The following is a 16355-nucleotide window of genomic DNA, read 5'->3' on the forward strand; positions in this document are numbered from 1 at the left end:
TTATGTGATTATCAGTCAAGAGATGTGCTACTATGGAGAACAACTAGTCTTCTCAGATTCACTTGACTCCTCCAAGATGGAATGCTCTGTTGTCATGCAGTACCCCATCTTTCAGCCAGCTGAGGACTGGTGGCATTAACCCAATGAGAGCTGTTGTGCAACATCGTGGGTTGAGGATGGTACACAAACCTCTACCTGTTGTTTTCTGATAAGAGAGCTTATTGTGACTGTACAAGAGGCAGGAATGGAATCAGAACTAAAACAATTTGAGGGGAAGCCAGATTAGTACATGAGGGAGAAAGGAATAGAAGGTTCATCATCATCATCATAGGCAGTCCCTTGGAATTGAGGAAGACTTGCTTCCACTCTTAACATCAGTCCTCAGGTGGCTGTACAGTCCAATATGAGAACCACAGTCTCTGTCACAGGTGGGACAGATAGTCGTTGAGGGAAGGGGAGGGTGGGACTGGTTTGCCGCACGCTCTTTCCGCTGCCTGCGCTTGATTTCTGCATGCTCTCGGCGTTGAGACTCGAGGTGCTCAGCGCCCTCCCGGATGCGCTTCCTCCACTTAGGGCGGTCTTTAGCCAGGGACTCCCAGGTGTCAGTGGGGACGTTGCACTTTATCAGGGAGTCTTTGAGTGTGTCCTACTCGGCGCTCTACTTGGAAACCCTTCACGGCAAATGAGCCAAAGGTGGGCAGCGGAAATATTACAAGGACACCCTCAATAGAAGGTTATGCTGATAGGGTTAAATGAAATAGGGTGGGAGGAGGCTCGTGTGGAGCAAAAACATTGGCATAGACCAGTTGGGCCTAATGGCCTGTTTCTGTGCTGTAATTTGTGTAATATGCACCTGAATAAAAATCACTCCTTTTCCCTCTGGGCACTGTTACTCTTTCCTACATAACTGTACACAGCTGTGTTTCACAGAGGTCAAGCAGTAAGGACACTTACCATTGTTGTGTGCCTCGAGTTGCGATACGGAGTTCACCGTCACTTTGCAAACTGCACAGTAGAGCTGTTGTTTTGTTTTCTCTCCCTCTTTCTCACTCTCAGGGACCGAGCTAACACTGTCGGTACCCTCACTTCTAATGATCTCTGCGGTGTGTACAACTGAGGTGGCGATGCCATTTTCCGACCTGGCGTTAGTGGCTTCTGAACAGGAGAATGTAGCGGATGTCTTGGTACCAGCAGATTCCATCACAAACATTTTTGATACGTGAACCAATGAGGTAGTATTACCTTTTGCTTTCTCAACTGTTGGTGCTGTCGGATAATCCTCTGCAAATCAAACAAAGAACACAATAGGTTGAGCGAGTATAACCTTTTACATGTACCGATATTTTTTTGACGGAGAAGGAGCTGCATTTAAATTTGAATTCGATTATTTTCACGTATTCCGTATATTAATGCTTAATTTAAGTCATTTTGGATTTATAATCTGCTACATCTCTTGTCTATCGGCAGCTTCCAAACATAGTGTCTGAACCGCTTGTTCTTATTATGGAATATCATCTTCTACAATGTGAACACTGTTAATGTAAAAAGTAAATTAACTGGAAAAGGTTGGCTCTTCAGAAGGTAAATGTCATTCAGACTTCAAAATGCTGCAAATTCAATACTACACCGCAGAATTATAAAGTCAGCACCTCCCACTGAAAGCAAGTTTCCCAATCTAAATTACAAGGAGCAATTTCAACACTGACAAGTTGTGGATCCCATATTAAAGTTCTAAAGTTCAAAAGCTTAAAATTACAGATGTAATGCTATGTTGCTCTCAAGTTCCAAATAAACTGTTGTACTGATGGTATCACTGATGGATTTCAGCCAAACTCTTCACATTTTCTTTTCAATTCAGAACATTATTGAATAACACATAATTCACCAGGAAAACTAGTGAGGATGAATTTGCCTGGGTCTTATTTGCAGCCACCAGGGTTTGGAAAATAAAGTGCCCACCCTGGTGTACCTGATTTGTGGGCTTCTGATTTTCCGACTGTCCAACTTTGTAAAAACTGGGTGCATTGAAGCCGAAACTGGAGAGGCCAGTTTTGTTGGCCATCTTAAGCATTGACAAAGAAAGTTTTCTTTTGTTTTTTCTGAGTGTTTTGGTACCCTCGGCTGCATTATGCTCCACGCTGGGTCAGGCATTCATTTCTGCACATTTGGGTTTTTCCCCTGCCAAAGTTTTTTTTTCGGTTTCTACTGGCTTTGCCATAGCAGCTTACAAAGAGGTGAAGCTGGACACCCCTTTGGAGATTCTGAATGTAATGCATAATTGAGATTGGGAAGAGGAGTTTGTAAGGAGCCAACAAATCAGGTGCAAACAAACCTCGAGATATGTTGGTCACATCTGTCGCTACCCCATTCATGTGCAACTGGAAGTGGTAGCACTTGGGGCCTTCCTGGTCTGCCTTGCTCACTAGTACACTGGTCTTGCTCACTAGTACACTGGTCTTGCTCACTAGTACACTGGCCTTGCTCACTAGTACACTGGTCTCGCTCACTATTACACTGGTCTTGCTCACTATTACACTGGTCTTGCTCACTAGTACACTGGCCTTGCTCACTAGTATACTGGTCCTGCTCACTATTACACTGGTCTTGCTCACTAGTACACTGGCCTTGCTCACTAGTACACTGGCCTTGCTCACTAGTACACTGGCCTTGCTCACTAGTACACTGGATGTTGTAGCCAACCAGGGCTTTGCTTCTTTGGGGAAAAATTGAAGAACCAGATTATTGAGTGAAGAGTAAACAATTAGTTTGGATTTGATAAATTTTAATACATTTTTATGTTAATGAGAAAAATACACTCCCACCATTATAGCTGTTTAGTTAATAGATCGATTTCAAATCAATGAGGAATACTCTCAGAAAACACATCAAGTGAGTTGAAATGCTACATGTGTTCTGATTTTAAGCCTGCTTATTCCATACCTGTTTTAGCTTTGTGAAAATAGCTGTAGCTTATCCTGTTGAGAGATGAAACATGAAAATCTCAAGGGAAAAAACTACTATGGCTAAAATCTTTAAACAGCTTCATATTATATTTTATAGTGACATTCTTCGCTGTGGTATTTGAATAAAGATTCGGAAAGTACCAGAACATTTATATGGTGTAATACCAGGCAATTTATTATTTGATACTTCTCAAATGAAATGTAAATTTCATTTTCAATTTGGTTGCACATTGCAAGTCCAATTTCATACCAAGTGTGATGTTATATATCACTTCATGCAGAGAAATCCTCTCTACAATTATGTACAACTGATCTCATGTATTTTGATACGCAATAAAAATATTAAATATCTAACATCCAGAGATTTGATTGCCATGTTGCAGCTCAAAGGGGCCAACTCACAGTTGTCTGTGGGGAGTACAGGAGCAGTTAGAGGAATAAGCAATCGCATTTACCCCGACCTGTCATTCTGAAAACCACCATAAGGTTAAAACCAGCGGCATTCCAAGCTATTACGAAAACAAGCTATGTATTTGTATGCAGATTCTGTGGAGCTTGATTTCTTTTGAAATGACTAAATATAACATCAAATGGACTACTTAGGACTTTCAAGTAGATTTGGCACATAATGTGCAACAGGTTTATTTCTAGGCAAATGAAAAGGACTTTTAAACATCTATATCATTATGGCCCTGCTATGAGCTGTAAGTAGCACTCTGATCATCCTGACACGATAATGATCATGTTGCACTTGGAATGAGCTGTAGCTTTTGTCCACCACTGTTTTAGCCTTTCTGCGTTATGTGGAGGCTCACAGATCGAACATGCTCTCACAGAAGAAAAGATGACTGAGAGGGGACACAAGCCAGGTTTAAAAAATATTGAAAGGCATGGGTAATATAGATACCCCATACAGTATAACCAAGCTACATAACTTGAATTGTGTGCACTGAACTGAAGTATAAGTATTAAGTTGACAAGTCTTCCAGCAGAGTATTGAATACGTGGAACCGACTCACAACAAAAGTTGACAGTATTAACTCTTAAAAAGGGCTAGAAAAATATTGGGTTAGGAATGGGATGGAAAGTTATAAACATAAGTGTAAGGGGATGTGGTAAAATAATCCAAGGCATGGCAGTTCTTGCGCTGTTGGGACCATGCAGTTGTCAACTATAGACAATTGGTCAGGGCTGGATAATATAGAGGTTAAATATACTGGAGTTTAGCTTGATTACCTTTGCAGGCAAGAATAAATTTTGCAGCACTTTCCCTTGGGAAAATTGCACAGTCTGGAGAAGAAAAGGGCTTAATTATGTGTCCTTATTTTGAGCTTTCTAATTAGAATTGCCACCTCATCAGTTATTTAGTTCTATTTACAGGGACATGTGCAGAACATAAGAAAAAAGAGGACCATATGTACCAGATGGAGGAAATTACAAAGCAGTAATTGATAGGGCCCAGATGACGCTACAAATGTTTTTTGAACTTACATATTAGAGTTAATTCCTTGTTAAGTCTCTGATAGTTGTAATCTATCTTTTTATTTGGTAGTGATGTTTGAAAATGAAGTGATTAGAGATTGAGTAACGTGGTGGGTTAACACCTAGGAGTTAGATTCAAATCCAGCCCAGGCTGATGAGTTGAAAGTTGTGTCTCTCAATTGGCTGTAAGAATCCGATGTAAATTGTGTTTGGCTAGACCCAACTCAGTTCTTATTGGGTGCAGATCAACAGCACAAAAGCCTTCACAACTTAGCACTAAAGTTTCAAAAGATACAAAGCAAAAGCTATGGCCCTGGACAACATCCTGGCTGTAGTGTTGAAGATCTGTGCACCAGAGCTATCCACTCCCCTAGCCAAGCAGTTCCAGTGCAGCTATGATGCTGTCATTTATCCCACAACATGAAAGATTGTCCAGATATGTATTATCCACAAAAAACAGATCACCCCATGACCTTCAGTGGCACCACCATCACTGAGTTCCCCACCATCAATATCTTGGGGTCACTACTGACCAAAGGCAGAACTGGTCCAGCCACATTAACACTAAGGCTACACGAGCAGGGCAGAAGCTGGGTGTTCTATGACAGGCTCACCTCCTGATCCCCCGCCCACTTCCGCAAAGTCTCTGCACCATCTACAGGGATCAAATCAGGAGTATGACTGAATACTCACTACTTACCATGCCTGAATAGGTGCAGCCACAACAGTACTCAAGACACTCAACATTATCCAAAGCAGAACAGTTTGTTTGATCAGTGCCCCTGCCACTGGACTCAATATCCACCCCCTGCACCACCAGCCTACTGCGGCTGCCTTATGTACGATCAATAGGATGCAGTACAGCAATTCATCTAGGTTACTTCGATAGCAATTCCCTCCTCTGCAACCTCTAGCATCGAAAATGAGAAGAGCAACAATATTATGGGAACAACATCACCTCCAAATTTCCCTTCAAGTCATACACTGTCCTGATTTGGACATATATCTCCACTTCTTCATCATCACTGGATCAATATCCTGGAATTCCCTACCGAACACCATGCAATCTGACATCAGCTGTCTTTTGTTGGTTCAATATCAGCAGAGCCACTTGTGCTACAGCCACACTAGCTTTCATCAGTATGTAATGTTTGCCATCCAATGGAACTGCACCCAACAGTGTTTTTGTCGCCTGATGGAACTGAGAAATATAACAAATAGAATAGAGAAGTATAGCAGAGAATTCTTCCATGGGGTAAGGCGTGCTGAATCACGATATGGCTTTACTCTATATCCACACATTAAAAAAAATTCATTGCTGATAATAGTCTAGCTGTTTCTTTTACTCAGGATCTATTTATGTTTTTACAGTCCATCATTTTGTCACTTTCTGTTTTACACTTATCCAGATCCATTGCACGATTCCTGCCAACACGGTTCTATTTATTCTTTGTTCAATACAAATAAAGACAGGCAGGAGGAAATGCCGTATTGTTGTTGCACAGGCTCTAGCCATTATAAAGAGTCCTTTCATGAAAGTATAAAGCTCTTGTGGGGCGCTTACAGCACCTTGTATCAACTTCTTTCCAAACACAATAATGAAAATAAATCTTTGGCTAATAACTGTTTCCATCTCTAGATTTATAGAGGTATCTTTCTTAAAATAATAAAAAACCCAGCAAATCCATGTTCTGTCTTGCATTCTTTTGTCTAAATCCAATTGAAATTTGATTTGGGCGTGGATGCCAAATGGATGGTCTCGCATTGGTCGCCTGTTGACCTCAATGGATCAGAGTATTGGACAGGGCGTATACCGACGGCAAATGTGATTCATAGAAACATAGAAACATAGAAAATAGATGCAGGAGTAGGCCATTCGGCCCTTCTAGCCTGCACCGCCATTCAATGAGTTCATGGCCGAACATGCAACTTCAGTACCCCATTCCTGCTTTCTCACCATACCCCTTGATTTCCCTAGTAGTAAGGACTTCATCTAACTCTTTTTTGAATATATTTAGTGAATTGGCCTCAACAACTTTCTGTGGTAGAGAATTCCACAGGTTCACCACTCTCTGGGTGAAGAAATTCCTCCTCATCTCGGTCCTAAATGGCTTCCTCCTTATCCTTAGACTGTGTCCTCTGGTTCTGGACTTCCCCAACATTGGGAACATTCTTCCTGCATCTAACCTGTCTAAACCCGTCAGAATTTTAAACGTTTCTATGAGGTCCCCTCTCATTCTTCTGAACTCCAGTGAATACAAGCCCAGTTGATCCAGTCTTTCTTGATAGGTCAGTCCCGCCATCCCGGGAATCAGTCTGGTGAACCTTCGCTGCACTCCCTCAATAGCAAGAATGTCCTTCCTCAGGTTAGGAGACCAAAACTGTAGACAATACTCCAGGTGTGGCCTCACCAAGGCCCTGTACAATTGCAGCAACACCTCCCTGCCCTTGTACTCAAATCCCCTCGCTATGAAGGCCAACATGCCATTTGCTTTCTTAACCGCCTGCTGTACCTGCATGCCAACCTTCAATGACTGATGTACCATGACACCCAGGTCTCTTTGCACCTGCCCTTTTCCTAATCTGTCACCATTCAGATAATAGTCTGTCTCTCTGTTTTTACCACCAAAGTGGATAACCTCACATTTATCCACATTATACTTCATCTGCCATGCATTTGCCCACTCACCTAACCTATCCAAGTCGCTCTGCAGCCTCATAGAATCCTCCTTGCAGCTCACACTGCCACCCAACTTCGTGTCATCCGCAAATTTGGAGATACTACATTTAATCCCCTCGTCTAAATCATTAATGTACAGTGTAAACAGCTGGGGCCCCAGCACAGAACCTTGCGGTACCCCACTAGTCACTGCCTGCCATTCTGAAAAGTCCCCATTTACTCCTACTCTTTGCTTCCTGTCTGACAACCAGTTCTCAATCCATGTCAGCACACTACCCCCAATCCCATGTGCTTTAACTTTGCACATTAATCTCTTGTGTGGGACCTTGTCGAAAGCCTTCTGAAAGTCCAAATATACCACATCAACTGGTTCTCCCTTGTCCACTCTACTGGAAACATCCTCAAAAAATTCCAGAAGATTTGTCAAGCATGATTTCCCTTTCACAAATCCATGCTGACTTGGACCTATCATGTCACCGCTTTCCAAATGCGCTGCTATGACATCCTTAATAATTAATTCCATCATTTTACCCACTACCGATGTCAGGCTGACCGGTCTGTAATTCCCTGTTTTCTCTCTCCCTCCTTTTTTAAAAAGTGGGGTTACATTGGCTACCCTCCACTCCATAGGAACTGATCCAGAGTCAATGGAATGTTGGAAAATGACTGTCAATGCATCCACTATTTCCAAGGCCACCTCCTTAAGTACTCTGGGATGCAGTCCATCAGGCCCTGGGGATTTATCGGCCTTCAATCCCATCAATTTCCCCAACACAATTTCCCAACTAATAAGGATTTCCCTCAGTTCCTCCTCCTTACTAGACCCTCTGACCCCTTTTATATCCGGAAGGTTGTTTGTGTCCTCCTCAGTGAATACCGAACCAAAGTACTTGTTCAATTGGTCCGCCATTTCTTTGTTCCCCGTTATGACTTCTCTTGATTCTGACTGCAGGGGACCTACGTTTGTCTTTACTAACCTTTTTCTCTTTACATATCTATAGAAACTTTTGCAATCCACGGTGCTGAACTTCAGGCACGCCATAAAGCTGGCGCACCAACGATTTCTTACCTGTTTTTTTCTGCCGGGAGCGATGAGGTGAACTCTGGATCGATTTTAGGCACTTTGAAATTTTTTTGATGTCGGACCGGAAGTCGGTCATAGTGGGGGCAGAAGTGCGTCGGTAAGTCCTGCTGAGGGACGGAAGTTGGGGCGGGATCGAGACTCCGCCCCTGTCACTCAGCGGCGTAGCGGTGGTGATGTCACTGTGCGTGTGCGTCACCACGCTCTCTTCCCTCCGTTAAAGGGGAGAGAATCGGGGATTTTTTTAGCTTCGCCCACTGGGCCACCAGGGAGGGTTTTGGCCGGGCCAGCGGCCTGGCACCCAAGAGCGGGTGTCAGGTTGCCTGTTGGCGGCCCGGCCGAACCCGGGGGCCACAATTTGCCGGACGATCGGGAAGTCGGCCGGCAAAAATAACAACTCGGCAGCCGCGGCAGTGGGCCCTCACCTTGAAGGGCCACCGCGCTGCCGGGCCGCGCACACACACAGGACAAGGAGCCCCGACAGAAAAAGCTGTCGGGGGCACCATCCAGCGGCTCGTGGATTTTTTTTTACCTAAATTTGGGGCGGATTAAAATGTAGGTGCGAGATAGTGGCGGTGCACGCTTTGATGATGCGCTTGCGGCGTCGGCAGCAGTGGGGACAGGCCGAAAAATCCCCGAGCTGAATTTGGGCCAATGGACTGCAATGTGGCGGCCACTCGATTCCGCCGCATGGCTGCTGCAAAAACGGCGGAAACGGGCCTTATACGGACCCTGGGTCTCGGCCCCCGCCTGTTTTGCAAACCCCGCCCAAGTCACATTTCAACCCCATTTCTCTTTTGTTATTCTTTTCGATTAATGAAATCAGCTTCAAGCAGCATTTGAATTTATTCCTGGTTGTCTCAAAGGGTGGAATTGTGGCCCCAAAAAACAGGTGGGTTGGGGGCGGGTGGGAAGTTAAAATGGTAAAAACCTGAATCCCGAGCACAGCCCACTTCCAAGCCGCCCACTTCAGGTTTCAATGAGTTAGGAGGGTCAGCCATTTAAATATTATAATGAGGCTGGCCTGCCTCAGATTTAACCAGCATCTAATATTTAACTGTGGCTGGCTGGGTTTCTCAGGCCTCGGGAAACCCGACAGCTAATGGAAGGTGAGGACTGCTGGATCCAGGAGGTTAGGTGGCTTTACACTTAACTTCTGGATCCAGCGTCCATGCCTAAACCACCCCCTGTGATCGGAGACACCCCCATGAGTCCTCCTATCCCCCCCTGATCCCCCCAGACTCCCGCCCCCACTAGGCCTCCGGCCTCCCCCTCCCCCACCGGATTGTTCTCCAGGCCGGCCCCGATATTCTCCCCCTCCCCCCAATGGTTGGGTCCGGCTCCCGACCACCCCCCCCCCCCGGCCCCCACTTGATCCCTCCCTCCCTCCTCTCTGCGCCTTAGTGCCATAGGCCTACTTGCCTGCAGCCAGCTAGTCTCTCCATCTGGTTGGCTGCGGGTAGGAAACCGAAGTTTCAAATGCTGTTAAATTTGACAGGGCCCTGCAGGAAACCCACTCTCCCGGGTTTCCCGACTGCTTCCTAGCCCCCCCCCTGCTCCCAACCCTCCTCCTGATGAAAACTCTGCCCAGTATCTCCAGTGTGATTGTGAGGAATGGTTCCATAAACTTTCTACCGAGTCAAACAACGGTCTTTGACACAGGTATCTCTGAAGTGATATCAAACCCAATATCTAAATAACAAGCAAGAAAAATCTGATGTGAGGAGAATGTCTGGCTGTCTTTATGTGCCTTCTTCACGCTGGTGATTGGCAAGTGCACTTCATAGTATCTGAGGTCTCTGCATGGGTGGGCTGTGTCAACATCTGATGTTATACTTATCCCTATTCCATCATACCACCTAGCCATAGCCTTTGCCTGCTCCTTCAATTATTACCATTGACTTTTTCAGACAGTAACAGCCCCCACAACAGAATTCCTCAGGTACCCCAAATAATGTGTACATGGTTGAAAAATTCAGTTGAGACTATTTACCCCATGTAGTCAAATGTTAGGTTAGCTTTCAGCAAATGTTGGTTCCTGGTTGTTGCAGACAATTTGCTTGGTAACTCGCCAATGTGAAAATACCTTTAAGTGAAGGTCAGCATTTATAAACACCCATCATGATATCATTACTCATGATCAGAAAAGTGAAACACATAATGGAGAAAGAGTTTCCTTGTTACACAGATGGGGCACTGTGTGTGATGTACATTAACCTACATCCCCTTATTATCGCCAGTGAAGTTATGCTGGCTGATTTCTTCTCAAATTTAAAGAATCACTTTTCAGGGGCTGGCACACACATGTGGCGCCAGGCATTGCATTGACAGCATGCCAGTATACGTCCATCGCTGTTCTTGTTTCGGAAGAGACCAGGGCAGCCAGTGTGGTCCAGTTCGGGAAAGGGAAATTGGATTTGCAGTGGTGAGCATCAGGGCAGTTTAAAAACAAGTCAAGAGAGATGTTAGGGTAGAGCAGATAAACTGCACGTAGTGGAGCTGACCCAGGATTATGTTGAGTCTTATTTACTCTAGCGGTGCTGAGGCACCTATTTAAACGGGTCTCAATTAGGGTTGCCAACTCTCCAGGATTGTCCTGGAGTCTCCGGGAATTGAAGATGGATCTCCAGGTCACAGCTGTGAGCAACCCCAGAGAAAAACCACAGGAGCATTAAAAAAGCTGTGCACCCTTTTATCATTGTCTTTGAAAACATTTTTCTATTACTCCTAAAAAAAATATATAGAAGTTGACAATCGAGAACCATCAAGGATCATTCAATTGTGTCATAACGAGTCTGTTCACTGTCCAACTAGTATAGGAAGATGGCGCGTCAGGAGGATGGGTGTGTCGGGCAACCAGTGGCAGGAGTGTAGAGACGGGGCAGCCATGGGAGGTGGGACTTCAAGTAATGAAACCTCTAGGAATACATCCAACTAGAGTTGGCACCTCTAGTCTCAATGGAAGCAGAGCAGCTGCCACAGATTATAATTTGAAAACGTTACACTATGATCTTCATGCCAAATTTTCCTGCTACAGACAAAAGTTTGGCATGAAAATCTTGGCAGGCAAAAATGGTCAACTGCTCAATTGTGTGGAGGTGAGGGAACTTTCTTAGCACTGCTGTGATTCCAAGAGATACTGACTCAAAGGTACAGGTAGATAAGGTGGTTAAGAAAGCATACGGATACTTGCCTTTATTAGCTGAGGCATAGAGTATATGAGCAGGGAGGTTATGGTTGATCTGTATAAAACACTAGTTAGAGTACTGCGTGCAGTTCTGGTCACCACATTACAGGAAAGATGTGATTGCACTAGAGAGGGTACAGAGAAGATTTACGAGGATGTTGCCTGGACTGGAGAATTTTAGCTATGAGGAAAAATTGGATAGGCTGGGTTTGTTTTCTTTGGAACAGAAGAGGCCAAGGGGAGACGTTATTGAGGTGTATAAAATTATGAGGGGCCTAGATAGATAGGAAGCACCTATTTCCCTTAGCAGAGGGGTCAATAATCCAGGGGTATTGATTTAAAGTAAATGGTAGGAGGTTTAGAGGGGATTTGAGGAAAATTGAGGGAGGTGGGGGTCTGGAACTCACTGCCTGAAAGCATGGTAGAGGCAGAAACCCTCACCACATTTAAAAAGTACTTGGATATGCACTTGAAGTGCCGTAATCTACAAGGCTACGGACCAAGAGCTGGAAAGTGGGATTAGGCTGGATAGCTCTTTGTCGGCCAGCACGGACACGATGGGTCGAAATGGCCTCCTTCCATGCTGTAAGTTTCTATGATTCTATGACAGAATAAAATGGCAACTAAGCTCATGTTGCCAATGTGGAGCTTCTGGTCGGGAGATTCATGGACTGGCACCACGCTCCCATTTTTAGTCTCAACGGAGCTACTGACCTGACTGCCCTGGCTGTCACTTACAAGGAGACGAGTAGCTGGGTGATGGGATGATAACTTTAAAAAACTAGCAGGGACCTACTGAATGTGAGAAGCAAACTGAGGACTTGTGTGACGGCTAACACTGAATCATAACAAATCGGCTCTTAAGCTAAAGTTCCCTTGTAATTATATCCTCTCTGCTACTATAACTTCACCAGAAGTGTGATGGAAAGCCTGTTTATTTTTGTAAATTAACAATCGATCATTCATTGCTAATGAAATATTTACATTCTAAAATAGAACCTGAATTATCCGCAATAATGCTGGAACCGCCTATTAGATATTAGAAATTGATTGCTAATCAAAAGTATCCAACTTGCCAGTACTGATAAATATCTGAGACATTACATTACTGAACTGACCAGTATTTTTTACTTCTACAGTAGTTTACTGTTTAAAAACAGTGAGTGGAGTCTCGAACACATTGCAGTTTTTGAACCAAAGCCACCATATCAACAACAAAAATTATAGTCCGGATTCAGGTCTGACGGGTATCTGCAAAGTATCAGTAAGACCCAAGTTATATTGCCGGTTGTGCCTCATTCTGGATCACATGGAGCAGAGACAAAGGGCACTGTTCATGCTTCCTTGGAAATAGGTGCGGAGCTTCACTTGAGTTCAGCATTACGTGAGTGAGGTTGAGAGTAACCTTTCACTCATTGCATGTAAAATAGTCAAAAGTTAGTTTATAAAGTTCCGAGAAATTTGAATGAAACACCTGACACTTTTACTATATGGCCTTCGGCCGCCTGAGGAAAAGAGTATTTGAAGACCAGACCCTCAAAACTGCCACCAAGCACATGGTCTACAAGGCTGTAGTAATACCCGCCCTCCTATATGGCTCAGAGACATGTACAGCAGATATCTCAAGTCGCTGGAGAGATACCACCAACGATGTCTCCGCAAGATCCTACAAATCCCCTGGGAGGTCAGACGCACCAACATCAGCGTCCATGGCCAGGCTAACATCCCCAGCATTGAAGCCCTGACCACACTTGATTAGCTCCGTTCGGTGGGCCACATTGTTCGCATGCCTGACACGAGACTCCCAAAGCAAGCTCTCTACTCGGAACTCCTTCACGGCAAACAAGCCAAAGGTGGGCAGAGGAAACATTACAAGGACACCCTCAAAGCCTCCCTGATAAAGTGCAACGTCCCCACTGACACCTGGGAGTCCCTGGCCAAAGACCGCCCTAAGTGGAAGAAGTGCATCCGGGAGGGCGCTGAGCACCTCGAGTCTCATTGCTGAGAGCATGCAGAAAACAAGCGCAGGCAGCGGAAAGAGCGTGCGGCAAACCAGTCCCATCCACCCCTTCCCTCAACCACTGTCTGTCCCACCTGTGACAGAGTCTGTGGTTCTCGTATTGGACTGTTCAGCCACCCAAGAACTCATTTTAAGAGTGGAAGCAAGTGTTCCTTGATTCTGAGGGACTGCCTATGATGATGATGATGGCTTTGCACAGGATTGGAGTTATACTGCAGCTGGTGTGAAGGTCAAGAAGTGTAAGGCAACACATTAGAGGTGGTCTCACATCTCTTGCTTTACTACACTCTGGTGTCAGATTGCTAACCTGACACTTCCATGTTGATGTGCCCCAAAGCCATTTTGCATCAAAGCAAAAGTGAAATGGCAGCCTTGGGACAATAGTGATTAAAAGTATAAAATGCACAAAGTCAGCCATCTCTAATAGAAATGGGGCAATTAACCTGTTTTCTCTGGATCGCTCATGGTGTCATCAAGGTTGTGAATGGATTGTGTCATGTTGTCCTCCTTGGATGCTGCAATTTTCTGCTTATTTTTCAGGGCCTCCAGTGCTTTGAGTTTTCGAGCGTGTTTGTGACCCTTGTAGTGGGCCTCAGCCTGGTTCTACAAAGTAAAACAAAATGAACCATTCAGTTAAGACCAAAATAGCTTGATCAGAATGCTTTTCATGCAATCTAACCTTTGTATAAAGATGAGTGCATATAATGTCATCAATCAAAAGCCAGAGATGTCACTAGGTTATTTAATGTATTGGTACCAATATGCTATAAGAAGAAAAAAAATCACATAAAAGCCAATTCACCTCTTTGGCGATCTTCCCCTCATATCCCATCCACTGATATTATACAGAACTGTAACCACCAGTACTTCATTCTATCATTCAGCTTAAAATGCTCTCTACAGGACAACCCAGGTTTCAAGGATAAAATCTATAGTCCAACTGTACTACTAAGTTCAAGTACAAACATTTTCAACACCCACCAATACATTTTGCTGAAGTCCTCGGGATAATAATGAAAACAGACGCAGCAACAAACATTGGTTTTCTCCAGATGATAATGGACACCAAATGTTCTGAGTTCATTTGGGCTCTATCATATTTATTAGATTAATAATAAATATTACCTTACTTAAAGGTAGTCTTATCAGAGAGACATTTTTTCTTCATTTTAGAAACACTTCATTAAAAAAATATTACGAATCCATTCACATATTGCAGAGTGAGACAAAGGGCAAACATACTGTTAGAAATCATTACAGGAAGCCAATTATGAGCCTAGGGTTCGCAAGTCTTGTTGAGCGATATCTATTTCACCACAACCTCTGCAGAATACGATTTAACCCCTTTGTTCTTTTCACTCCATAAATAAGCTGTTCCTATTTGTTGACATGCAGTATCTCACTCAAACACGAACGCTGGAAGATGAAATAGGTTTCTGAGCTATCAGCAAACTCACTTTGATCTGGATTCAAGTTAGACAGATTCCCTCAGGGTACACAGCTCATCCTCAAAGCTTCTTTCAGAAACTCAAGCACTCTCTTGCAAAAATGTCCCCAATGTGGGACATTCCACAAGGGTATGCAGGACAATGCCTTCCTTCTCCCCCAGCCATTAGTACCCTTTTTTAAAATCAGTGACAAAGGGTTCTGATTCATTTGAACGTCTTTTTGTTTACTTCTGTCAACATACTCATACCCAGCAGAGCTCGACAGAATAATTTAGCGTTTGGAAGAGGCAGCTCTTAAAAAAACAAACAGTCGCCAACTCACAGCAGCTGGTGGCCTGGAACTCAAGCCCCTCAGGGCAACCACTGACTTCATTTCCGTCTTCACGTCCACACACCCTGCATTACTCACTCAGTTACTAGCATTGGCATTTTTCATTATGTCGTATCTTATTACAGGCGGAAGAAATATATCAAATCAGCCAACTGACAACTGACAATTCTGATCATATTTTTCTTTGTGGCGGATTTGAATGTGTCCAAATAGTAAGAGGCCAACCAAATTATCTTTGTTTTTTTAGTGTTCATCAGCAATATTGGTGCTGATAACAGCTTACATTTATAAAGTACACTTCATGTAGAAAAATGACTTCGGTGGGGGAGGAATAAAGACTCTGAAGGCACTTTAAAAAAAAACAACTTGTATTTATATAGCACCTTTAACTGAGTGAAACATCTCAAGGTGCTTCACAGGAGTATTAAGAGATAAAAAATTTGACACCGAGCCGCAGAAGTAGAAATTAGCGCAGCTGACTGAAAGCTTGGTCAAAGAGGTATGTTTGAAGGAGCGTCTTGAAGGAGGAAAGAGAGGTAGAGAGGTGGAGAGGTTTAGGCAGGGAGTTACAGAGTTTGGGGCCTAGGCAACAGAAGGCATTAATGATTGAACGATTATAATCAGCGATGCTCAAGAGGGCAGAATTGATGGAGCGCAGACATTTTGGGCTGGAGGAGATTACAGAGATAGGGAGGGGGCGAGGCCATGGAGGGATTTGAAAATAAGGATGAGAATTTTGAAATTGAGGCATTGCTTAACCAGAAGCCAATGTAGGTCAGCGAGCACGGGTGTGATGGGTGAGTGGGACTTGGTGCGAGTTAGGACATGGGCAGCCGAGTTTTGGATCACCTCTGGTTTATGTAGAGTAGAATGTAGGGATATAAAGGAGACATTCGAAAGCAGGCAAGGGGTGGTGGGGTGGAGGTAGTGAGGTGAAGAGAATTGCAGAGGGCAGAGGCTCAGAGGCTTAAAAATTGGCCTCTATGCGCCCAGGTTTGCCCTCCCCCGCTTCGAACGGCGCACCTCATTTGTAGAAGAAAAACCGTGCCTAAAACTTACCTTGGTATTCTCCTAGAGTGTACGCACATGTGCAGTAGATCCTCACCCCCGCAATCTCTGCAGGCTGTGTGGGAGGGGCCCTAAGCACGCCGCCCCTAACCCTG

The 16355-nt window shown here is 44.3% G+C and overlaps 1 protein-coding gene across 1 annotated transcript in view; it reads right to left on the reverse strand.

Annotated features, from left to right (window-relative positions):
• znf385c (zinc finger protein 385C) overlaps positions 1-16355 on the reverse strand; it is a 545533-nt gene that overhangs the window by 13451 nt on the left and 515727 nt on the right. The window contains exons 5-6 of the mRNA XM_070863987.1: positions 13857-14016; positions 955-1281 (exon numbers count right to left, since the gene is read on the reverse strand). Coding sequence (XP_070720088.1) covers positions 955-1281; positions 13857-14016 — 487 coding nt within the window. The remainder of the gene's footprint in view (positions 1-954; positions 1282-13856; positions 14017-16355) is intronic.

The sequence above is a fragment of the Pristiophorus japonicus genome, chromosome 21 (genome assembly GCF_044704955.1).
Source record: "Pristiophorus japonicus isolate sPriJap1 chromosome 21, sPriJap1.hap1, whole genome shotgun sequence".
Classification (NCBI taxonomy): Eukaryota; Metazoa; Chordata; class Chondrichthyes; family Pristiophoridae; genus Pristiophorus; species Pristiophorus japonicus.